At 38.3% G+C, this 26,741-nt stretch overlaps 1 protein-coding gene across 8 annotated transcripts in view; it reads right to left on the reverse strand.

Moving 5' to 3' along the window:
* The window catches only part of MTUS1 (microtubule associated scaffold protein 1), a 120,871-nt gene that overhangs the window by 85,383 nt on the left and 8,747 nt on the right, over nucleotides 1-26,741 (reverse strand). For 6 of the 8 annotated variants that reach the window (XM_021536582.3, XM_077782851.1, XM_021536245.3 and 3 more), the window contains exon 2: nucleotides 475-2,636. In XM_021536582.3, coding sequence (XP_021392257.1) covers nucleotides 475-2,454 — 1,980 coding nt within the window. In that variant the 5' untranslated portion in view covers nucleotides 2,455-2,636. Of the gene's footprint in view, nucleotides 1-474; nucleotides 2,637-6,693; nucleotides 7,187-22,877; nucleotides 23,056-26,741 lie in introns of those variants that run through there. The other 2 variants (XM_021536507.3, XM_021536421.3) reach the window with 2 other exon arrangements.

Here is a 26,741-nt window from a genome sequence, read left to right on the forward strand (position 1 = left end):
AAGCACATTTTGAAAGAAAAAAAATTCCAAACCCACCAATTTATCTCTAATGTCTATTTGAAATCATAGCATCACTAGAACAATCTTGAAAAAAATGTACATTAAAAGCTGTATTTGGAAAACATCACCAAGTTATGCTAGGCAATTTTACGAGGTTGACTAAATTAAGACTTGTTTGCTTTTATTAAACATCTTACAAACTATAATGCCTTAAAAAAGGACTTTACTAAAAAAATTATGTTATGGAACAAGATGAAGGTGGAGACACTAAATTGCAATTGAAGCCAACTGCAACTCATCTGTAAAACAATACTTCTTCACCGTCTTTACTAGGGAGAGACTTCACATAGAAATCAACACTAAGTTACACTTGTAGACACCAAACTCATTCCACAATTTTCACATTGTACAATACTGAATTTTCTTTTTTGCAAATGTACAAAAACATACAGGTATGAAAGCAAAAAAACTTACCAAAGGAACAGAGTGCACTTCAAATGTTTCATTTGCCATATCTTTTACCAATGTTGCTTCCAGAAGCACTCCTATGTTGCTGCATTGCTCTTTTTCACCTTTGGTCAGGTCAGTATTTTGAGTACAAGGCATCATTAAGGAGTTCGAACTTTCCATTTTATCATTTAGTATCTCTTTTGATTTCTCTCCAGATGCTGGAAGCACAGCAGAAGCCAAGCAGCACACTGGAGGGGTAGCACTTGCTTCGTCAGTGTCTTTCAGACTTAACTTTAATGCAGGTGTTTTTGAAACCTTATGGGAAGTGTTTCTGGGATGTGTTGTGGCATGACTGATTTGGCTAGTGAAAAGGTGTTTGTTAACATGTAGCTTATAGGGCCTATTTACAGGCAAGTCCACCTTAGAATCTTTAGCTGAATCTACTGTTTTTTTCAGCACATTTACAGAGGAGGACAATTGCCTTGGGGAACCAACCCTTGAAGGTGAGGAGACAGATGATCGTTGATGGGACTGGGGAGACTGTTTTAATGCTGCACTGTCTCTTGGCTGTGGCACAGGTCTACACACAACCTTTGGCTTAACATTTTTAAAATTAGGTTTGGGAAAACTAACTATCTCTGATTTCTTTGCTTTGGTTGTTGATGCAATAGGAGGCCTTCCCATTGGTTTTCTTGCAGTTTGATCTGAATTAGCTTTAAGCCCAGACCTGTTATGCCCTCCTATAAATGTTTCACTTTGTCTTAGTCTAGAAGACTTGTCTCCAAGTTCTTCCAAAGCTGAAACAGAAAAAGTCCTATTTTTTGATCGTTCTTTAGGAGTTGAAGTATATAGAGATGAATTGCTTTCATCAGCTGTTGGACTGAAGACCACAAAAGTTGCTTCGCATTTCAGCTCAGGCATAACCGTCTTCTTTAATTTTGAAACACTGCAAGATACAGAAGGAATGTTGTGCATATTCTGAAAAGCAGCATTTCCAGAAATACGCTGTTCTTTGGTTAAAGGTTCACTAGTTTTGTTTGATACTTGTTCTCCATCCATTTGATCTGGGAGAAGGTGCACACTATTTACATCCCTATCCATGCACACTTCAACACTGGAATTCCCAGTTTCATCCTGGAAAGGAGTAATCTGCAAGGATTTCACTTGGTCATCCTCATTACTATTAATGCATGGTGATAATACATCTCGCTTATAATGATCTGTACATCCAGCAGGTAGTTCTACAGCCTGTGCATCTGTTTCCTGTGATTCATTATCATTCTTGATAGTGTTTTTCTGATCGTGTTCAACACCTGCAGAGGTGAAATTAGGTGTTCTTTCTGAGTTGGTTCTATCAAATTTCTCTGTGACACATACTTCAGAAGAGATCAACATTTCTCCCAGATGCATGTCATCATTTAAATCAGTTCTCAGATTCTCACCTGTAACATTAGTAACATCTAATGTGCTCAGCTGGCAGCATGTCCTGTCATTTTTCAGGGACTGCATGTTCTGCTCTGAAGCAGAAAGAGTTAATACAGACTTGGAGTCGGTCTGACTGTAAGGCACTGAGTGTTCGATACTCTGATTTTGCATTTTTGCCATAGAAAAATCACCTTTTGCTAAGCTTGTCATTACATCCAAGCCACAGTTCAAAGGACATGTAGAAGTCTGTTCAGTCACAGAAGAATTGCATGCAGCATCTGTATCTCCCAATGGAGCTCCTGTGCAGCTGTATTTACCAGGTGTCTTCTGCAGATCAAGTACTTCAATACACTGCTGTTTTAAAAGACTTCTGAAGTCACCTTTATTTTCAAAAATGGTATCACCTTCATGCTCAGCCACTATATTTTGGGCAGTTGAATTACCATGTATCTTGGTGGCACAATTCTCTGAGGAAGGTGCACCTCTGTCACATGCATAGCTATTTCCATTTTCATCCCTTATAAGCAAGGAAGACTTCAAGCCATTCTTTGCTTTGTCATCGGACTTCCCAATATTCATTTTGAAAGGTAAATTTTAAACTGTTTTCATTTTATAATTCTTTAAAATCTCAGAGAATGCAGATTCTTCTGAACTTCGCAGAAAAAAACCCCAACTGCTTTTCCCTGGAATGTGTCAATTGTTCTGAAAGATATTTAAAAAGCAGTTCTTTGTTTTCATGTTTCCAAGAAGATTCAAATGTTCTGGAATTAAAAAGAAATTTTAAAAAGTTAGCCAAACCAGGATTTTAAGACAGTAAGTATTCCTAAGTTTCTAGACTTCATACATCAGAGCAGCAACATAGAAGCGACACTCAGAATGCCAGTGAAGAAAAACTTCAGTCCTCATCCCTTGATGCAGAGCAGTAACAGCCCTAGAGACCGTTGTTTCTCTGCACTGAAGGCCTTTTTCCTGCCCTTCAAGGCAGGAATACATAGCAGAGGCAGATGAAGATTTTGAAAGTGTTATTTAAGGTATCTGAATTGAAATAGAGAGAGGAAAGGGAGGTTTGTGATCAGCTCTGGGGCTAAAGCAGTACACTGCCCCCATGCTGGTGAGGCAGCCAACCGTAGACGCACGTGGGACACCTTCAGAGTCACTGGAAAGCAATTCCATACCAGTTAACTGCCTCCATCTTCCAGAAAGATGACACGAGATTAGCCAGATGACAAAACAGTTCCAGTGTCCTCTCCAGCAGAGCAGAGCCATATAGCCTCACCCAAAACCCAATGGAAAGGTGACCGGGTGGGATTGACGTGGACAGACGATGGAGGACAACTGACCACACATGGGGTGGAGAGTCACAAACAAAAAACAGCACAGAGCCCTTACAATATACAGTGACAAGCTCCTAACAAGCACTAAGACTGCATCCAAGTACCAAAACCACAAGGATGTGAATGAGAGAGAAGATCAAACAGTCCAAAGCAGCTGGATGACCTCTGTAGTGCTCCATATGAAAGGATCCTAGTACCTCTAATGAGACCAGAGGCAGGAAGAACTTCAGATTTATAACATATGGTTGCAGTGGGTAAGGAATCTGCGAGAAGGCTTTCAGAGCAGTTAAAACTTGAATGGGTGGGAAGAAGTTCACTGGATCTGACAAGGCAATCTGGCTGAAGATGCATTCATGGACAAAGGTCAGCTTCCTAACTGAAGAAAATTACCACCTCTTGAACACCACCTGTCTGGAATGACAAATTATACTCTCCAATCAAAGAGCAGGAAGGGGGACACTTGTCATCAAAAACAATGAGCAAACAGGCTTCTGGTGTTCAAACAAAAATGCAGACATCAGAGTGTGGTCTCCTCAAACAAGGATACTGATATAACGATGTATTTGAAATTTAGTGCAGCAGGACATGTACATCAGGATTAAGTATGGACAGTGGGCAGAATAACTCATCATTCACATAATAATTACATTAAAGTCCAAAATTATTTCACTGTTTCAACTATGGTGACAATACAGGATGCAATACAAGACAGTTGCAACAAGGTCAGAAAAGATGATGATAATATTAAAAATACTAATATTAGATTTCTGGTATAGCAATGTTGATTAGATACATTGAAGAATAATTCTGTAATCATATTTTTGTAGAGGAATCAAAGACTTCTTTGGGAAAAAAAGTTTGTTCTGAGAAGCAACTCTTGATTTTTTTCTTTAACAAATGAGTTTAAATCCTCACAGAAACCATGTAAGCCATTCTGGAAACCACAGTAGGGGAAAGAAAACAAACTCATGCACAAATACTTTGGAAAGCATAAAATGAAGCCAGCATACTAAGTAGGGAAAGGTAGATTAATTCTTGCATTATTCAAAATTCACTTTTTTCCTTAAACCTTACTTTCTTCAGCTGAAAACACACTTAAGTGACCACATTCAAAATAAAGCCTTTATCATACTAATGAAAAGTATAAAGCTGCAGGGCCCATAAACAGTTCTGAGTACAAGACAGCAGCATCCAAAGTAAGACTACTCTAGAACGTCAAGAATTTTTCTGTTCACTATGAACCAAACACAGAGTGGCTTCTGGCCCACAACATTGTCTTTCCATGGTATTTGAACATCTGACTCAGACTGAAGGTAAAAAGACCCTGAAATAAGGAAACAAAATCTACTGAGATCAGACAGCACACCTTCCTCTGTCCCCTTCCCATTCCCAATATGAAATTACTTGTCTAGCTAAAACATCTCCTAGTTCTTCAAGGCTGATTTATATATTTTGCTTAGTATTATTCAATCCCTAAAGAAGCATAAACAACTGTAGTACCCTCACTTTCACCTTTAATTAGGAAACTTAAGGCAGATTGAAGAGTTCTTCAAAAAAAGTCTTTCCTGAAGGCAGGGCAAGAATCTATTATGAATAATTTTCCATTAGTTTAAGTCAATCACAGAATCAACTGCTGAAAAGTATTTGCAAACTTTGGTTTCACTGTTGTTTTGACACATGGAAACTTGCTTTTACTTGTCTGGATAGATACTAGCCCTTAGCACAGCTTGCTCACCTAGTGACACAAGAGTTAAGATTCCATTTTGACTCAGCAGTATCTCAGATCAAACCAGAAGTCTTACCTCTTTCAAGAGCTTTCATTCTGCAGAAAATAGGCAACTTCAAGACTTAGCAAGAATAAAATCCCAAGAATTTAAAGAATGGTGCATTACCTTACAGTAGCTACTGTATAGCTACTATATGTAGCTAACAATGCCAAAATTTAAAACAAAACAAAAGTAAAGTTTGATTGAACTGATGCTGAAGAAGCTAAAAAAAAAAAAAAAAAAAGGCGGCAGATTTGATACTGAGTAGATAAATAATGAAGCATATTAAAGTTGCACATACCAAAGTGGACATATACATATATGTCTGTTAGTGCGCTGGACTTTCACATAGCCAGAGCATGTGTAGAAATAAATTACTAATTCAACTATTTTTAAAGCAAATTTTCACTATAGTAATCAATACTTTCATTAACAAGTAGACCAGCTTAAAATACAACTTCACATTTAGAGTCTTGAAAGCATGCTGCATAAAAAGAGAGGTATTCCTAAGGATCAGCTATGGTATTTAAAAATCTGTTACCTAGATGAACATTATTCTTTAACAAATTGACACTCCATAACTTCCCATGTAACAAAGAAATTAATTAGTTTTAGATTTGCCATAGAAGGCTGAATGAAAAATTAACCTCAGCCCAGCATCTCCACCATGGGGGGGTCAGCAGCAGACACACAGACACAACAGTTGCCCTCGCCGAGAACACACTGTTCCTGGCAACTAGTGACTTCAGGAATTTTCTAAACTAAATACTAATAAATTTGCTTTGACTTTTTCTTACATCAAGCATTATGAATGCCTGGCCTCCACAACACACTACAGTGCAGTGCAAAACAGTTTAGCTGGTTTTGCCTTGGTTAAAGCTCAGCATACAAAATTTGAGTTGCATACTTCAAGTGCTACACACTGCAGAAAACGTCTGCACTATCTGAGCTCTAAGTTTTCCCCTTCCTCAACTGAAGTAAGAGCTTGGGATAACAGCAATACCACTGGGAAAACAAAAACAAAACAAAAGAAAAAACAAAACAAAAATGAAACCAAACAAAAAAACCAATAACAAAATAAAACCCACAACAAAAGAAGCTTCGCAAGTAGACTGTCCTAAAATGAAGAGGGATTGGCTGCCAACAGCCCCAGATGCAGGAGAAATACACTAAATACACTACAACATACAGAACAGAGCTTAGAGCAAGATCTTGTCACTTCTACTAACCAACAAGAGGTGTCCAGGAGTGTGCAGTCACTTATTCATGTGAGGTAAACAGAAATCAAAGCCAGATAATTACAATACATAATTCAACTCACAGGTTGACAAATTACTACAAGAATTCAAGTTCGTTTGTGTTAGTGTCACAATGCAGATATTAATAATTTTTTACTTTTCATAGTACTTCATCTGGAACTTGACTCTTTCAAGCTAATCATCACAGAGTATTTACTAAAACCCATCAGCTGTTTGTAAGCCTGTATGAAGGGGGACATGGGGTGGGGAATAAATCTGAAAGCAGAGGGTGTGCCCAGACATGCAGGGAGGCAGTCTACAGTGCTCTAATTAACTGAACATGCTTTGATACCAGGCAAAATGCAGCATCAGCATTCTCACAGAAAATTGTATTACACGGTCATAATTACCACTATCGCTGAAATTAAAAACCATAGAAAGCATTTCATATATGAATGCATTACACTACAACCAGTTTACCTGACCATGTCCTGGAACACAGCACAGACATATGACTTTTTCAGCATGTACATCTGGCATTGATGGCATCATCCACAGCAACCAGCCATCCTCCCAATATGCTGTTCAGTATTGTTTGAATATGCCCCATAAGAAAGCACTAGGAAAACACAAAATAGTTCAGGTAATGCTGCATTTACACAGAATTGCAGATTTCAGAGCTGTCTCTGCTGCCTCAGTAATGTCACATTTTAATGTAAAATAGCCTATTACCAAGCTAATTCAAACTATTCTAGAAGATTAAGGTAAGCTCCTGTAACAACTTTGCACAAACATTTATAACATTACATGCACAATCTACTCCTAAAAGTGCATTACATTAAGTTCTCATATGCTCATGACACTGCTTGCTTCAGAATACACAGTATCACCAGCAAGTGTACTCTGAAGATGTTTACAAAAGAACAAAAAACCCCAACAAATTTCCAAATCATAAACAAACCCACTCCACAAGGTAGCTAAGCAATATTTGTACACTTTAGTCAAAGGTATTTTAGAAGTCAGAAACCATGTTAAACACTTGATACAGTAAGCAAAAATAGCGTGCACTATATGTTTGCAAGCAATCATGCAGGCATTTTTGACTGAAGGAATACTATCACTTCCAAAGGTATAAACCATCAGGTTTTGCCTTCTACTGGGCTATTTGCTAGACTGTTTCTAGGCTGAAGCAGCAGCATAATATAAAATAATATATATAATATAAAATATTATATATAATATAATATATATATTATATATATTATATATAATATATAATATATAAAATAATATATATAATATAAAAGTTAAGTAATCAAGAAGCATTAATTTTAATCAGTTACATCTTGGTAACTGAGGTTCTAAGATATGGAAGAAGTAAAGTAGAACAGCAGTTCCACTGCATAAATTGGACATCCTGAAGTTGTGCAAGACATTTTGACTTCCCATAAGATGTTCAAACCATGACACTACCATCAGACTACCCCAAAACACGACAGCTAATCCTAACAAGTACACTGACCCACGTAGTTTGCCCTAGATGCGAGTAAATGGTTGCTTGAGACAGCAATGCTAGTGTTTTCTCCAAACTCTCAGCCTCCAGCAATGCACTCCTCAGTGTTGGTTCAATGGAAAGCTTCAATGGCTTTCAAACCCTTCTTTTTTTTCCTTGCCCCTAGGCATTGCTTTGCTAAGATGAAAAATCCTTATCTATTTAATTACTTATAAACTCTGGCCATCCTTGTTGTCCTGTCTTTAAGGACATTGTGCTGTTCTCTCTAGCTTCAATTTCAGACTATTTGTAAGCACATAACACACAGAGGTACTCCAACAGAATTATACAGTGTCTTGATAACACAGTTCTTCCTATTGTAATTGTCAACTTGTGAATTTTTTTGTTAGGTAAGTTTTAAGCAAACTGTATTCAGTAGTAGAACACTGATCCATTTTTTTTTTGTTTGTTTGTTTTTGTTTTTTACTAATAAAACCCTTCTTCTACTTAGATAACCAAGGTATTTAACATAGTCCAGAAATGTCATTCAGTATTCTAGGGACTTAGAGGTACATGCAATGCCCTAGACAGAGTGTTCTGCAAATGCATGTGTCTTTTTCCCCACTCTATTTTACAGCAACTGCCAGGATGAAATTCACGTAAGTAAGAGCTAAGCAAACACCAACCAGTGACAAACACCAGCTACTAACACACTGCAAGTAAGGAAGTGTACTTTACTGTCTAAGATTAAAGGTATGATCAAACAAAACAAAGCTATATATTTGAATATGCCAATGAGAATAGCAATAAGCCCCTTGTTTGAACAGTCCAGCACACTCTCATAACTTAATCAGACTCTCATTTGTAGCTTCATTAAGAAAGCATTCATTGCCAAAAGTGTCAGGCTACTCACAAGGTTTTCAACTCCACACATGGTCAGTTATATACTTAGTTACAATTTGCTTATCCATTGCCATTTGTGAACAAAGCCTGTGCATGCTTTTCCATGAGATCAATACTCAGTCATTTCCTCTTTAGGAACTTGTAAGAATACCATTAAGTTCTTTCTTAATGGTAAATTAGACATTACCTTTCAAAGAGAGACTTTGGGGATTTTTTTTTTTTTCTATTTAATCACAACTAAATTATTTAGCAAAAGCATATGTTATTGTATAAGGAAGGATAAACTTCCAGGTCAAAATAAAAGTAAGGAGCTGGAACTTGAAAAAACAAATAGTACATTTATTATGGCACTTCCTTGCAAGGTCAAGGTTCAGGTACTTCTTTTTGTAAGACTTGATTGAATAGGTAAGTACACACAAGCCTGTGAATGTCAGAGCTCAGTGTTCAACAATCCTCATCAGTGTTCAAGTTATTTGACTAGATAGGGGTTACAAATCTGATCACCTTCTCTGTTTCCTGGAATTCTGCTAAACTGGTTTTGTCCACTGGTACCATTTAAAGGGTACATTCATACATTTTGGTATCTTGAAGCTATGAAACAGTGGTCCATGATTATTCAGAGGAACTTTCCCTCTGATTGAAATATTAATCCTGCCTGATAGAAATACTATCAGTATAGGAAGAAAGGCAGTAATGTATTATGCAGAACAAAAGATACTTTGTCAACTCCTGCTAGGTCTGTCTATCTGCTCACATAGACCCAATAAGGTTTGTGCTCTTCAAGAGTGTTCTCAAGCTTCACGCTAGTCTTCAGATATCCAGTCATTTTCCTGATGCCTCTCATTATACATTCTTGATCATAATTTCTCTTTCTCTGACAAAATTCAATCCATCAGCACCCCTGCTGCCCATTTTCCTTTAAATCAACTTCAAACAGTCAAAATAGAAGCTGTTCCAAAGTAACAAGTCATTCCTCCCACCAACCTTTCTATCCTGCATTATGTTTCTCTTCTTTTACAGACCTGTCAATCCCCTTAACTTGCCCCATGTTCTTCTATTCTCATCCTCGCTAAGTAAAATCTAGTAGGGAAGCAGGTACACGGGGAAGCAGGAATGGCCATAACAGCTTGGAATTTGCAAGGCAAAGTGTTTTTGCTGGTGGCTTTAGGGTGGTTTGGTTTTGACTGGTTTTTTTTGTTTGTTTGTTTGCATGTGATTTTTAAAATTTGGGTTTTAAACATCCTGATTATTTAATAAATAATATTTAAGTGAAGACTGCTGCTAATCTCTTATTTGCTGACAAGTACAAAGCTTTCACAAAACACTAAGTATATCCAGCAGAAATATTCTGCAGAAGCAGCACAACATTGCAAGAGTGGTGGCTAAAATGCCAGTTGTAACCTTTGGAGTTAAAGAAAAAAAAAAAAAGGTGGTTGTGTCCTAAGAATGAGCCACAACTGGGCAGGTCAGAGTAGAAATGGCTTTAACACAATGTGCCAGACAGCATACACTGAGAGTTCTTAAGGTCATGTGCTAACTTGAAGCTTTTCATGAAGCATCAGTGACCACAGCCCCAGTGTGAGTACTAAACAACGTGGAGTTGACATTAGCAGTACTCTCTGTATGGATTGTATCAATGGAATTGGATAGTTAAAGACATAGAAAGATTCATCTGCTCTCATGCATTGCATGTCCTTCAGATCTTCACCTACAACTGAGAAGCCTTTCAGCATTTGGCTATATTTAGCACAGACATACGATATGAACTAGTTTACAGAGCATCTGAAGTACTCCCAACCTGCAGTGAAGCAAGACCCTCTATGCACAGCAGTACTATTTAGTTTTAGTGGAATATTCTGTGCAATACATCTATAACTTGATTCATTTCTATGAAAAAGATGACCAAATTGGTAACTAATGACTGAAAGAACAGCACCTTTGCCATGATACTGCTTTGCAGTAGAAATTGAAGAATTAATCAATATGCTTAGGACTTCTCACATTAACCAAGCCAGAAAATTAACCAGCTTGCAGTTTTTGCAGACTCAAAAGTTGTTTGCTGTGCAGAAGTGGTCATTTATTCAATAAAGACTACAGCCAGCCAAGAACAGTTTCCACTGACACACCAAGAAGTTCTACCACTGAATTAGGACTGCATTTTGCACAGCAACATCATCACAGCAGAATTTAATTCTGAAAATGCTGCATTTGCCAATAAAAAAACAGTGCTTTTAGACTTAAAAACTACTTAGGATATTGATTTTATATAGTGGGAAAAAAATCGAACAAAAGTGCAATATACCAATTACAGGAAATAATATTTTGGTAGCCAAATAGGAAGGAGCACCAACCCAATGATTAGAAGTCCTAAAGGCGCAATGGTTATTGAGGATTTCCAGTAAGTATTGCTAGATAGTAGTTTAAATCCAAACAGTTTTGCCAGTATTTCACCTGCAGTGTTGCACAACTGGGATCTGGAGCAAGGGGGCAATTCACAGCCATTGTTTCAAATGTTACTGTCTCAGGAAGAAATAACCCAAATAAAACACATTTGGTTTACATTCAAAAGAAAATCTTGTTTTTCATACAAAGGAAACTGTTTCTCACAGTGAGATCTGCCCTGATACAAGAGTTGTATACCTTCTACATTTCTTGGTTGTTTCCCTTTGGACCCAGGAAACAAAAGTCCCCAAATCCAAGAGGGACCAGAGACAAATGGCAAGAAGCATGCTGTGGCAGTTTTGCAGAGCATCAGTTTGATATATGCAATGCTGTTGGGTAGCAGGCTGCAGTCGATGCTCTCTGGAAAGCATGAGTTCACCATACGGCTTGATGCTTGACACAACTGATGACAGGCTGCTTGCAGCTCCACAAGGGCTGAAATTCCACCAGGACCTTGAGGGTGAAGGACTGGAGAGAAGGGCAAGCTGGGCACATGTTGCTTGAAAGGCAAAACCAGGGCAAGGTTACCCAAGGGATCCCCTGGGAGGGATCCAGACATGCAGGCTTGCTGGCTGTGCCCTACAGTTTCTCCTTGGCTCGTGGGATAGGGCTCCAGTTGAGTCCTGAGCAGCAGCACTCCCACATAGGGATTGCATCTGCAGGGCAGCAACAGGACTTGTAGCTTCTGTACAGAAATCATCCTGTCAGTCCATCTGAGATCCCACAAGAATGCTGTAGTCTAGCAGAGAATTATAAATTTCTTCCTTAAAACTCAAGTGGTACAAAACAATTTTAAAATATTTTTCCTTTAATGAATTTGCTTGAAGTCAAGCATAAAATCCAAATGGTGCTTGTTACAGACTACATATTGTTTTACAGTATAGCCAAGCTTCTTCTAAAACTTTATTAAGAGAGCTAGATGTTATAACTTCAAATGTAAACTCCTCAAATAGTTCTCCCCATTCAACTAATAGCTGACTTGACAACTTCCCACAAGAGTAAAATGTATATATATCATCACATTATTGTAGATTCTCTGGAACTACTGTCATATGCTATATAGGAACATTAGTTTTGATTTCAACTCAAAACTGACTAAAATAAATGCCACAGGTAGTGACAGAAGTGTTACATACCCAGTGCCACATCCATACTTGATGTTTCCCAGTGAGTTTCAGCTTCTGTACAGACTTCCATCAGATAAGAGATATGCACAGCTAGAGGACATTGCACACACTGGCACTGTCTCTAACTAACAGTGAAAAGTGTTTCACTGTTTCACTTGTTTTTCACTAACAAGTGAAAAAATAACTCTCTGATTTTACAGTAATTAGATCATAACCCTTGAATAAGTGACAACCTGAGTCTCATGATTAACAGGCAAAAACTGCCTCTCTTGCTCTGGCTGTTTTTTTTCAGTCAGCTTTGTCTTTTTTGCAAGGACTGATCACACATTAGCTTATGCCATACAGTACCCTCGGTCAGGCAATTCACTTATATACATGGATTGATCCTCTGCAGTCTTTAGGACTTGGTCACCTCCTGTGTAACCCTTTTGGCTTTCACTTCAGTGGCTTTATAAGCCTGATGGAGTGAAATTGCATACAGGCAGTGACAGCAGCAGGATGATTTAGAAGGTATCACTCTGATCTGGTACATTTTCAAGCAGTCGTTCTACAACCAGATATGCAGTCTTCTTAGCAGCAACCTACACAATGCCATTTATTGGGCTAAAACACCTTTAAGACATGCAAGTCTGCAGCAGTAAACAACTGGAAATACCCATATAAAGGAGTTTCTCACTATTACTATCTAAAAATGTCTTAGAAGGAAAAAAATTACTGCAACTTCTATAGATTCTGCACCGGGACAGGCAAAGATTCTATTTAAATGATATCTTTATATTCTTACATTCAAAATTCAAAGCTTCCCTGGCTCAAAACTGTAGAGAACAGCAGGGTTTAAAGCATCACTGTGCACAAGCTGCGCTTTGCAGGCTGTTCATCCAAGGACATAATACATACCCATCATTAACTGAGAAAGAATATTACTTCTTGGATTTACATGGGTCATAAGGCCTTCATTATTTAGTTCTGCTAAGTACCAGCACCAAATGGCAGCTTCAGGGCCAAGAGTCACTTAAATCTACAGACTTGCCATCCGTATCAAAGGCAAGTCACAAACACTTTGATAAGGAAAGTATTTCATCACTCTGCAGTACTGGTGGAAAGCTCTTACACAGGGCTAACACAAAGAAGCATACTTGAATAACTTCATACAACTGACATTAGTTTGGAACATAGATAAGAAACTCCTGCATTTCTGCTTAAAGAAGCAAGAAAACAATTCTCACAAATAGGCAAGTATTTGAGCTGCACATTGCATGGAGGGGGGGCTTTAGGGAATGAGGAAGAAAAAAATAAAAAACTTATGCTTTTACCTAGTAAAAGTTAATTAACCTTGCACAACCAAACACTGTCCTGTGAAGGGTAACCAACTTCCTTTTGAAAGCAATCTCAGATCATTTAAGTTTGCATGACAGAATTACTTCCTCTACCAGCATCAAGTTCAACAAACCTTGTCAATAAGGTTGCAGTTTCTAAATTTTCATCTAGAAATCCACCAATTCACAGTGCACAAACAAGGATCCTCATGTCCTGCTCAAACAGGACTCTGCATACACAGCTTGTTGATACAACTCTGGTAAATGAAATCCCAGAATGCTGGAGCAAGTTGAATATAGAAGTGGTGCCTATGGAGGTGCAGGGTGAAAAAAAGCCCCAACAAAATAAAAAAACCCAAACTACAACACACACCCAGTGCTGAGTAATCTTAGCAAATAACTAGGGGGGGAAGTCATTAAGCTTCTCCTGGTAGGAAAATACATAACCCTAACTGCCAAAAGCTGAGCAAAAAAAAAAAAAAAAAAAAAAAAAAAAAAAAAAAAAAAGCTGAGCTGAGTAGAACATCCAGGAGAATACACAAGATCCAGTGGATCTCTCATTTCTGTTTCTCTAATTTTAGAGACTATTTAAGAGTACTTTCTCCCTCCTTCATCAGGTATTGCAGGATATTCCTGGGAAAGGAAGCTGTTTCTATCTTGATGTTTTTCCTTCAAATCCACCACTGGGGTTCTGCTCTCTCTGTGCCAAATTAAACATACCAGAGAAGTGTTTTCACAAGCCACTTGGGCAGTATACTGCTCACAGATGTCAACTACAGGCCATTAATACTGCATTAGGAACTTTCTTCAGAGGAAATTGCCTCACAAGAACCAGGGGTGGAAAGGATTGGCACCTGGAAACCACTTGCCTCTGTCCTCTGAAAAGTCCACCTACAGAAAAGCCTTCAGTATTGCAAAGCAATATTTGATAGTTAGACTTAAAACTGTTCAGAAGTTTGCTGAAAGAAGTAACAAGGAACAGTAGTCTGCAAAATAGTTCTAGGAACAGGATGGTGACAATAAAGTTCCTTGGGCTAAATTTCTCCCACCTACAAGGAAGTTCCTTATCAAAACAAGGTATGCCAGGAGTCAGAAGGAAGGACATCACCCAGGAACAGGAACAATTATCATGCACAAGGCCAAGGTTCAGTCTGTGCACAAGTACTAAGCACTCAATCCTGCTCTTCTGATCTTGCACATGACAGCCTGACTGGTTCACTGAGTACTTCATTTCTGACCATTGATAAGGGTTTTTAAGAATTTTTTTTTTTTTTTAATTAAGAAGGAGACAGATGTGTATTCTTAAATGATCCCATGACAGGTACACAACCTCTAACTGTGGCATACATATTGGTCTCAAAAATCAAGTTCTGTCAGACAATCAAGCCTTCCATGGCAGAAGTTGATAGACTGAGTCCTTTGACCATTTTCTTCCCAAATCATCGCAATACAGAGAATGGCAGGTGGGAAAGGTAGCAAAAGCAACTGTTTTCCTAATAGTAAACTGTACTAAAGTCTTCTGAACTGTTTCACAAAATCTTCCTCTCCCCCATCCACAACAGAAGCAAGAGCAACTGCCCGCTTAAACTTTCTGTTTCTAAAAGTTTTAAGTCCTACAAGTTTACCACCCGCCTCTGTCTTAGTCACCAAAACTGTGTTTTTCCCCATCGTGTCCTTGAATTCCAAGTTTGCATAACAAGATTGAGAAATTCAGGCTTTCAATTATTCTCATGCACATTTCAAATTAAAAGTTGGCTACTACCAAATTTAAGTGCTGTGTACAAGCTATGTTCATTCCTAAAAATTGTTTAGGTATTCAAATCTGAAATTCCATGTACTACAAAGAAACTGCAATTTCACACAACAAAATCCAAGCCAATCACATGCTACAGCAGAAAGACTGGAAACTATGAGAATGCTTTCTGTATCAAATATACTTGAGGTATTCACACAGACTCCACTGAAAGAGCCAAGAGCCATACACATAGAGAACAAACTGGCATTCACATGCCAAGAAGCCAGAGAGCTTATTTTGGATAAAGCAGAGTAATCTTTACAAACAGAAGAACATTGCTGCCATCAGTGCCTTCAGTTCTGTGCTCCAGCTTAGCAGGTAAGTTTTACATCTTCATCCTACCACATGGTTCAGTTAGTTTGCAAAAAATGGACAGAACACAAGAAACACCACTATTACACTGCACTTACTTCAAAAAGCTTGCTCAGCATTAAATTCCACATGCAGAAATAAAATGAAATAAACCTCGGTATTCCAGTTTATTTGTATGTCAGTACCTGTATGCTTTATATGACCACACAATGGAAAAATACATCTTAAAAGCTATTTGACAAAACATTCACAAGTCTTATCACAACCACTGATTCAGTGCAATAAAACACTGGAGCTTGCAGTTAGGTTAACTTGATTAATCAGATACCTATCTCAACCTTACTCTTTCATATAAAGAGTAACTCATTTGTAGTGCACAAGGAAAAAATACAATTCTAGGATTTAACTATAAAATGCTCACTCTTTAAACAACACAAAATATATTTACTAAGATCCCTGTTAAGTTTTCAACATCAAATATATACGTAAATCAACAGTTAGATCAGCAAATAATTTGGATTCCAAACCAAACACAGGTTAATTGACTCTATTCTGAACCAAACTATATAATAACAAACGCACAGTCAGGCTCTGCTAACTGAAATTACAGCACCAGAACCATAAGCAGAAGTTGGCATTTGCACAGACTCGCCGCATGGCCTGGGCAGAGCCATCTTGCATGTACCTAGAAGGTCACTACATTCAAAACATTAACTATGGAAGGAAAACCAAGTACCAACTTAGACAACATTCCTGTGGTCTCACCACCAGACTTCTTTCAAATTGAGGCTGCCAAAGTCTCTCGTATTACATGAACTACCCAAGTCTGGCAGCCCTGACATCCACCCCTTTGCCAAGATGCACAGAGCCAGCTGAGGTCCAGGAAAGCGGACAGCTTCTCCAACACAAGGAGAACCATCTAAGCATATTTAACAACCAAGCACATGCAGCTGCAGCAATCACAATTGCACTCTCACTTCAAGAGTAACAACTACAAGGAGTATCATCAGGACGATGGGACACCAAGACCAGACTCTCCTGACTGTAGGCTGCCACATCTTCCTCACAATTAGAATAAACCCTAACAAGTTCACATACTCCAGATGCTTGGGAAAAAAACAAAGGTTCTAGTCAAAGTAAGAAGAAAAGTAAAGGCCCCTTTTGGAAAAGGATGTCTGAATAAAAGTCTCCACTCAGACCAGAATGACAAAGATGGCTTTCAGACTACTGATTTGGGGAGGGGAAGAGTTAGAGCTAAGTCAGAGTCACAAGAATACATTTTGCTTAATAACCTACCATATTCAGAAAGAAAAAACATGCCAGTACTGTCACACTTACACAGAAAGAATATATACAGAGAAATACCAGTCAGCTGCTTCTGACAGAAGGTACTTGCAGACTTTCAGGTATTGGTCAAGTGCTTTGATGGCAACAGTGTATTTCTTACACAGAACAAATTCAGCCACTATACTTACACCAAATACAAATAATCTGCTAACTAAAGCCTCATGGGGAAACCAGAGTCAAGGTGAAAGCTGCTTGTAAGACATGTGGGCACATCTATTTACACACACATGAATGGTCATTGACAGCCTCGTGTACAGCAGAGTGACCAGGAATGGGACAAGACGTACAAGAATTGTACAATTCTGTCCAAAAACTTGTACTGTGCAATAACCTCAGATCCCATACTCCCTCAGATCATAGTAAGGGAAACCAAGTTTGTGGACCCCACCACTGTCTCCACAGCCTGCACTCCCTTTCACTCCATCTGCTAAGGGAATTATCCACTTTGGAGAGAAATGAAAATCAGCACGTTAGTAAACTGTGACAATGGTTTCCCTTTCTCAGTTTGAAAAATATATATATGCTTACAGATATATTACACAGAATAAGGTACAGGTCAGAGTCCACAGCAGTTCTGTTAAACATTTAAGCAGATTCAACTTAATGCACTTTTCCAGATCTTTTGGCTAGAGATGTTAGCCCACTGTGCTACAGGTCAAGTTAGTCCTGCCTACAAACAGAGTATTTATTACAATTCAAGAATACATTCAAATCAGTAACTGTGTTGGCTTGAATACATTTTGCATTAGTAATTTCCTCTTTTTTTTCCTCATTCTAGTTTTAGGTCTTCCCCCCTTCCATAAATTAGAGAAACAAATTACATTTCCTTTATCACCTTTATAGGTTTGATTTATATTTCCTTGTAATTTAGAAATCAAATACTGGCAGATACTGTTTCAGTATTTTAGCTTAGCTAAAGATAGCAGGATCAGAAAAGATCAGACACAGAAAAGCAATATCTTAGCATGCAAAGATCAATGATCAAAGACCACTTCAAATACTGAAAATAGCAGAAAGACCTACTAAATAGAGGCCCTTTATCATCTCCAACCCTCCATTTTAAGAACTGGAACTTGACAGTTCTTTCTAAACTTCTAATAAAAAATGGCATTTTATACTAGTTTTGCCAACACATCAACGAGCCTTCCAGGAAATAGTGTGTCAGCAACATATGGAAACTACGTGAAGGAGGTTTTTTGGCATTTGTCTCTCAGCCTGGTATGTCTTTAGACTTAACTATGGAAGCCACTAACACTTCTGTTTTAGCTGTAAAATTTAAAACACAGGGAACATAAAATCAATGACAGTACATGTTTATCATTCAATACAAGCGACCAAACCTCACTCGCAAGTACTACCACCTTCTGTGTAATTTTTACAACTAAAGGATTTACTTTGACCTACTTTTAAGCACAAATCTTGAGAAAATGCTAATAATCTTTTCAACCTCTAAATTGAATAAATTGTAAGTGTCACATATAAAAGCATGTTTCTATATTTATGGAACAGACAACTTCAAGCAATGAATCTGGGAAGTTATTTGGTGTATAACAGCAACTTACACTAGGGCACAGTAGAAAGAAATATACTCCACAAACTACTTACTTAGTCAAAGCACAAGCCTTTCAAAAAGGACAAGTCGAGGCTGAGTTAGATTAATTATCAAAAGCACTCTGCAGAGGCATACAGCAGAGTACAGCGATCAGTGGGAGTAAGGGAAGAACAAAAACAAAACAAAACCATAGAAGCCAGATTAGAGAGAGTCCTCTCATGAGATTTCAACTTTCAAAGATCAGCTCAGCCACGCAGCAATAAAAGACTCAGGCTGAGGAATTTTCCTTAGACGCTCTGCCAGCACTGCATCAAACTCCCTGCATGCTACTAACACATTCAACAGGTTTGACAAGGACTTCACAAGTTTGACAAATGCTATTTGTACGGAGGTCTTTTCTGTAACACTACAGATCATGTTCACACTGAGGAACAAAACCTCTAGCTAACAAAATAAGCACACCTTTGCCTTGGCCAGGGCTGAAGTAAGAGGAGGACAGACTTACTCAATTCACTTTTTTTGTGACTGAGGAACTCAGAAGACTTTAAAACCACAAACTACTGTTTTCATAAAGCTGTGGGCTACCACAACTCAAATACAGTCAGGCTACAAAGTTACTTCAGAGCAATTGCTGTGCCCAGGAGTTCCTGCAGCCCAGCAGGACTAGTGCTGTCAGCACAAGGCTCCACAAGGTGCTGGGTGCTGAGAGCATACAGGTGGGCCCATGGCAGAACACTGACCCTGTGCTCCAGATCACAGAGAAACACACAAGCGTTTCCTGCATTGTCACTGTCCTTCTCTTGTGCATAACAAATTACAATACAGTTCCCTGGGAGGGAATTTTATACTGAAAAGTCTGCAGAGCAGCTTGGATAAATGTAATCTTAGCCTACCTTCAGACAGCCTGAGAAAATAACAGTTGTTTGGAAAAGTCATAGTGCAACATGTCAAACAATTATTCATTTTGCCTTATGGAACTAACAGTTCTCCCTCATCTTTTTAAAGTGACATAAACTGCAGTTTCTTAACTCCTGTCTGCTACAGGCAAGTAAAGGTGAAAATGGTACTTCCAAAAGAGTGAAGACTTTACTAAATTAATTTAACCACATCAAAGAATTAATCTGGAAGTGTATAACTTGCTAAACCTATTTACTTTAGGCTTCTAAATTAATTCAGCATTGCAGGAAAAGTGGGAAGAGATAAAAAAAGAAAACTAGAATACATTAGTTATATGAAACACTGTTAAAGTTACTTTCGCCCTCTGAAAAGATTTCTTTCCTTAGGGCATAAAACAGTTGGAATAAATACAAACAAGTACATTTTAACAAAGTCAATTTAAATGTGAAATTATCATAGTTATATTAAACTTCACTGTAACATATTTATAATTTAAATTAAGCCATTTGAGTGCTATGTGCTCATTGACACTTTTAAACACAGACAAGAAGAGTTAAACATTTCAGAGTAATTTCTCTTTTTCAGTGAGAACTTTCTCCACATTCAATTTATTCAGTTCAATGTCTAGGTTTTCAAGCTATAAGGAATGAAGCCAACTGAAATATCTTAAAAGATCACAAAACTAAACACCTTTTTTGTAATATTTTTTCCAATACTTCAGAAACAAAGTTATGAATCTTAGGTATCCGGTGGATAATGTGCATCCAGCTGGTGACACAGAAGTATTACTTTAAATTAAAGATAACTGCATCATTTCTTGTAAGAATTTATAAGCATCATTATGGAAGAAGGCACAGAGCACCAACTAACTCTTTTGCCTATAGAGAAATAGGTGACAACTGTTACATTACTAAGACATTCTTTTAGCAATAGAGGTTAAATGAAGAAAATTATTGCTCTTTGAAGAGGAAACAACTCTTTCAGCTATCCCATGTTCTTGGATGACAACCTCTTTATCCCAATGAGCTTTTTAGCATTTAAATTCTTCAAGGTGTCAAACTAACCTGGCAAATCCAAGTTTCTTTCTGCCTTGCAAAACTTAAGTGGATGGCAATAGGCTTTGAACTCCATTTAACACACAGCATACTACAGCTCCATAGAGTTACCAATAGAAGAATATAATCCTGGAATAACCAAATCTAGGCACTACACAGTTTGTCATTGAGATCCCATCTAACAGCCTCAAATACTGACTACCAGTTTATTGTATTTACCATTAGAAAAACACAATGTCAGAAATTCAATACAAAACTAGAGAGTTGACCATCTACATAATAGGAACAGCTGTCTCCAGGCTATAATCATCACAGCTAAGAGAACTGGGATTATTCAGCCTGGAAAAGAGACTTCAGGGTGACCTAATTGCAACTTTCCATTACCTGAAGGGAGCTTACCAGAAATATGGAAACTATCTATAAGAGCATGTAGTGACAGGCCAAGGGGGAATGGTTACAAACTGAAAGACAGTACGTTAGATTACACATTAGGAAAAAATTATTTACTGTGAGGGTGATGATACACTGGACCAGGCTGAACGGAGATGTTGTGGATGCCTCATCCCTGGAAGTGTTCAAGGCAAGGTTGAGATGAGGCTTTGAGAAACCTATCTAATCAAACATATCCCTGCTCATGCCAGGGGGGCTTAGAACTGGATGACCTTTAAGGCCCCTTCCAACCCAGGCTATCCCATGATTCTGTGATCTCTGAGAGAAAAATAAAAACAACACACAAAGATGCAGAAATCAGAAGAAACTAATGCAATAAGTATATAGCTATTGACTTGGAGGATACTCAGGCTGAAGAACCTCACTCTCAGCACCACAAGCATTCTGCATTCAGAATCACTGGGTGATGAATCCTGCTGCTGTTCAGCTGGCGCAAAGGACAAGGTAGGGTATGTTAACCATCTAACAGCCACATGCTAACACCACCCCCAAAATAAAAGCAACACCGGCGGAAGCTTGCACACACAGGCCCTTCCTCCCCTGCTGTGCCAAACCTGCCTCATCTCCTCATCGCCTGACTTTCCTTGGTCCCTAATTGAACTTGTTATGGCTTGATTATGACTTCAAGGACTTCTCCAAAGCTGCTCTTTAAGGTTAGTCAATACTGAGCTCTGGACTGATGTTTCTACTTCATTACTCCCCATTTTGCCCATAACAGACTCTCTCACGGAGATTAACATGCTTTCACTTTATTTAAATACAGCACAAATATCTCCCTGTAAAAAAAGTGATCACCAACCATCTGCTCTCCTTCTCCTCTCCCCTTCAGAACAGATCCAAATTTATCTTCTCTTTGACCTATCCATTAATATTTTGTAAACTTATCAAACCTTTAATCTGCATGATTTCCTGAACAGGTTTTTCTAATTTCTTGCCTACCACTTTTGACTAGATTCTAAGGAAAAGTTTTCCCACACTAAGGATGCTAAAGAGTACTGCAGGAGCAAGCTAACTACACATGGCAGCACCAGGCACAGATCACTGTGATCTTCTGAGAGTTAAGCTGATAGTTTGAACATAGTTTTCTTTCATCTAATTTAACACGTAAGGGGTAAAAAAGAGCCTTTTTCTTCAGAAGTAAGATTTGAAAATTTCCTATTAAAAGCTCCTACTGCAAGTTTTCTAGCTGAGTTATTTAATGTGTTATTTCTTGAATGAAACACAGATTGCCCTTTTTATAACCTTCTATAAAGCAGTCAAAATAAACTTTTCTTTGTCTTCATCTTCTCTTTACCTCTGAACCACCAGCAGAAAGAGGCTGGTCTATCTTAAAAAGCAGCCTGCCTGTCCTCCCTTCCTGAAATGGCCCATGAAACAGCCACTTAACTAGAAATTTCTTTTTCATTTATACGGAAATCAGCAAATACATAAAACTGTGATAAAATTGCCTCCAACTACTGACATCTGACATAGATGATGTAGAAGAGTAAGCAGTTCATAGCAGTTCTAGAGTTGTAGCACTCATGGAGGATGCTTATTGGTACTGTGCAGATTTCTTAACCATTTATGAGGGGACCCCCCCACCCCTTTGGTTCACATAAATCACATCATAGTACGTGATGTATGAATTCTGTGCAGGACATTTGCAGTATCATTCCTTTCTCTATGATGCAAATATGAACTCAAGCAAATATCTAATACTGGCCCAGACAATTTCACTTCTGTGCTGTAGTACAAATACCACACAATCAGAGTTTAGCAAAATACTAGCTTGTCTGGGAAGTTGTTGCAACCTCAAATCCTTCTTCCATTGGTTTGGAGTGATGGGATTTATAATTATTTTCATTAAGAGTTCTAACGTGTGAGGTTTTACATCTATACATGTTTAAAAATTCACATATTTGTTTAACTTGAACATGAGATTTGTAAAAGAAAGCACGATGAGGAAAGAAAATGGTCTCCCCTGCCCAGCTTACCTTAGCATGCCTTGAACACTGCTTCGTTCTCTCAACTACAGACAGCATGCAGTCACCAGTGCAGAATGTGAAGAAAATGAGAAAATCCTTGCGATACTTGGCAGAAAACCTAGGTTTGCATCATTTTGGCACGAGAGGCAGGAAACGCTCCCCTGAGTGGGATGCTTTTAGCAAACTTCTTAGTAAACTTGATGTCAGAATCTGACTGGATTAGAGATGCAGCCACAAGGCCAAAGCTCCCATCTCTCCCAGGCACTGGTAACCCAGTCCTCTGGATTAAGGTGGAGAGCCCTAGAGATGTGAAGAATGCCAGGTGCACTTGCTCTTGCCTTTCTTCTTTAACTTGAAGTTGTAAGTATCAATACTGCCAAACTAAGCTTTACACACATCAAACCTTTGTTTAACCCCTACGTTCCAACCCAAAGAAAAATAACTAAAAATAAAATCATCCAAATTTAGCAAGTTACCCAGTTTTCAACAAGTTTAAAATTACTTCATGCAGATTGGTACCCTACATTAGAACTTGTTTATACTTGACTTTGATCCACAGATGAATGCTACCACTTAGCCTAAGGACTTCTGTAAAAAGTTCTAATAACAACTGTAAAAATTGCCCTCAACTGAATAGAAAAAAATCAGTCGGATATTCCTCCTTTGGGATAACCCTGTTAAGGATTAGGGTTAAACTATAATCTTTCAATTTACTAGATCACTGCACTATTGAGTAATTTATTTATTTTTTTGGCTACTGAGGGAACTGTTTGAGTTTCAGGTTAAGCACATTCTGTTCCACTTAAATGGCAACATGCCAAATACATTTAAATATTTAAACATTAACCTCAAAGTCACTGGTTTGTAGAAAGGCAGCCGTTAGTCCAGAGGGATTAAATTTTTCTCTAGGCAGTATCATTGAGTGCAAAGGTCATTCTGCCTCTTTCTGCAAGCAATTTCTGGAAGAGCTGAAGAGCATGGAAAAGATATTACAGCACTCATAATCACTTCTATGACAGACTTCTTCACAAGAGCCAACAGACACACATTATTTGACATTTTCCCTTTTCAACACTACAGACTCATCTTCTGTGTTTAAAAATGCTACTCTTTTGCTGAATGAAAAAATACAGGGTTGCTACAGTTACTCTTAATAGTTTTATATTGTATGGTTATCCAGTTATTCAATGTTACCTTGAGGCACAAAGTAAGATGAATTTGCCATCAAAGACTTCTCTACAACAAAAACAGTAAACAAAACATATACACTGAAAGACTATTAACTGTTAAGAGATTCAAGGACCTACCCATTTGTACACAGATCCAAGTTTTCACTCATAAGTAAACAGAGATGGGATGGACATGAATACTGCATTTTCAAATGGTTGGGGGTGGGGGAGTTTTTTTTGGGGGGGGGGCAGGGATCAGACAATCATTGCAGGAAGTTCAGGGAAGGAAACAGCCCACACTTTGCAACTGTGTTGTAAGCCACCTTCTGCTACCTACAGACCATGGTTAGTCCTGGAGATTGAGAAGCTTAATTCTCTACAGCATCTAACTGTATTCGTATTTGACAACCACAAACATACTTCTATATGAAGCCACTGGTTAGCAAAACAAAATACCACCAACCAGCTATCAAGTACACACAGCAACTGATTTTTTTTTCCCTAGAAACCTCTTCCCCCAAATTTTTTTTAAGAACTAAATTCTAGGCTGCCCCTCTACAGGGAGCTTGCTTCTCCGTATTTATAAATAAGTAAGCAGTTTGTAACAGCAGCTTTATTCTGACACCAATCAGATAAAAACATAAACTAAATATAACTTACATAGATACTACGGAATGACCTCTACAGAACCAGACATATTTTATCAATGATCTGCACCCCATTACAGAGAGACAGAAATATTGATCTTAAGGTTTGCCACACAGTTTCTACATGGCCTTCAATAAGAAAACTAAACAACTAGAAACATCTGAAAACCTGTAAAGGAGTGACCTTGTAGAACACAAAACTCTCCTGCTTATTTTACACTGAAAATAGCCCACTGCAAGAGAAAAAAACGTCCCCACCACACAGACTTACTATATTTAGGTGACACCTTACCAACAGGGTAACCCCTAGGAGAGTAAAGGCTGGAGGCATGCCCACATGCCAAGCTACACCACTGAGGTGTCAAATGTTCTGCTGGGAGAGCTGCTCTAACCACTGCAGTTTCTTACCTTCACTCTTTTCAGTTTTGAGTACATTACAGTTGTTCCTTTCAAGGCTCCACAGTGCTCATTTTGTCGAAAAAGTGCATTTTTTACAAAAGTGTGTTTGTGACTACATGTTGTTGTAGAGTAAGGCTTAAACACCAGCACAACAGCGCTGTGACCTGTGTCAGGGCAGCAGTTCAGCTTACTGCAATAAAGATAGCTGGGCACCAAGGGGAAGAATTACAGTCCTAATTGCCACTAGGCTGGAACAGGTGGAAAAAGCTGAACACTGAAAAACATTCAGAGACCCCAACTAACATGACATGCACCACCCCATCATGCTTGAAGCACCTGGCCAACAGTCATCTGGGCAAGCAGGAAGCTACTAGTCCAATACAACAACAACAAAAAGCATACTCAATACTTTTCTTGTTGAAGTAATAGCAAAAGCTGCAATGTATCTTTCAGTAAGAGGCAACTTTTAGCAAGACTTCAGAAGGTCTAATGATACAGCCTCTGCACGTAGGAAACTGAAGATAACTCCTATTCAATTATCACCTTGCAATTAAGGTATTAAATGAACTACTAGCTCAAGCTGGCTGAAATTTGGAGCCAGGCTTACTAATTTCTTCAGCTTTGAGATATAGCTTGATTAAAGCAGAGAAGCATGAATAAATACTAGTTATACCAAATACAAGTATTACGAAACCTACAATGCAGATGCGTTATGGTATTTGACTTCAGAGCCCACTTGCTGAGCAGTGGGACACTTCATTACACAAAATGTATGGCACAAAACCCCAGACAAGCTCAGGACAAGGAAAGAAAGGTAAAGATGTGTCCTAACTACATACAGAAACTGCTCAGATGTCTTGATCTGTGTGTTTGTCCAATAAAGCAGAAGCAAGCTTTTACCACAAGCAGTATACATAATGAAGTGGTTGTCCAAAAGTATGTCCAATCTCCTGAGAAAACTGCCAAACTCACAAGGTTTGTATTACCTGCTATTAGAATATCAAGCATCTACAATGCACAAAGAATCCTTAGGTGAAGCAGTAGTCTGCACAACTCCAAATCAGAAGCTATTCATTACACGAGAATATTGAGCAAAAACATTAATTCTGTTACTACAGATTCAAGCACACTAAAGTAGGTGACCTTCCCAGCTGCTTGGCAAGCCTCTGCTGTCCTTCCAGGCAGATACTGACAGTGCAAACACCTAAAGGCATCCAACTGCCCAAGGCCACCAACCTATGCTGATTACAGAACCAGCCTTTATTATCTCCTAGCATCAAGGCTCTGGCTTGATGTAATAATGTGTTGGAAGACAACACCCAGACAGTTCAGTTTCATAATATTAAACTATAACAATTCCTCAACAGGTCCTATGAATTATTTATGACAATGAAACAAAGCAGAGGAAACACAGATGCACTACAAGGAACATCCATAGTTTTAAGATGCTTCTATACTGAGACACAAGTAAGGATGCAAACAGAGCAAAATATCCAAGGAATTCCTTTCATTTAGGGAAAGCTTGCAAACAACTTCAGCAATCCAGCTGCAGATACAAAAATTTCATCACCTGAAACTCAGCAACAAATAAAATTACTCTTACAAAATCAAAGAAAGCATCAAAAAAGTACACAGTAAGTAAGTAATCTACTATGTGA

Source organism: Lonchura striata, chromosome 4, assembly GCF_046129695.1.
Source record: "Lonchura striata isolate bLonStr1 chromosome 4, bLonStr1.mat, whole genome shotgun sequence".
NCBI classification, from domain to species: Eukaryota; Metazoa; Chordata; class Aves; order Passeriformes; family Estrildidae; genus Lonchura; species Lonchura striata.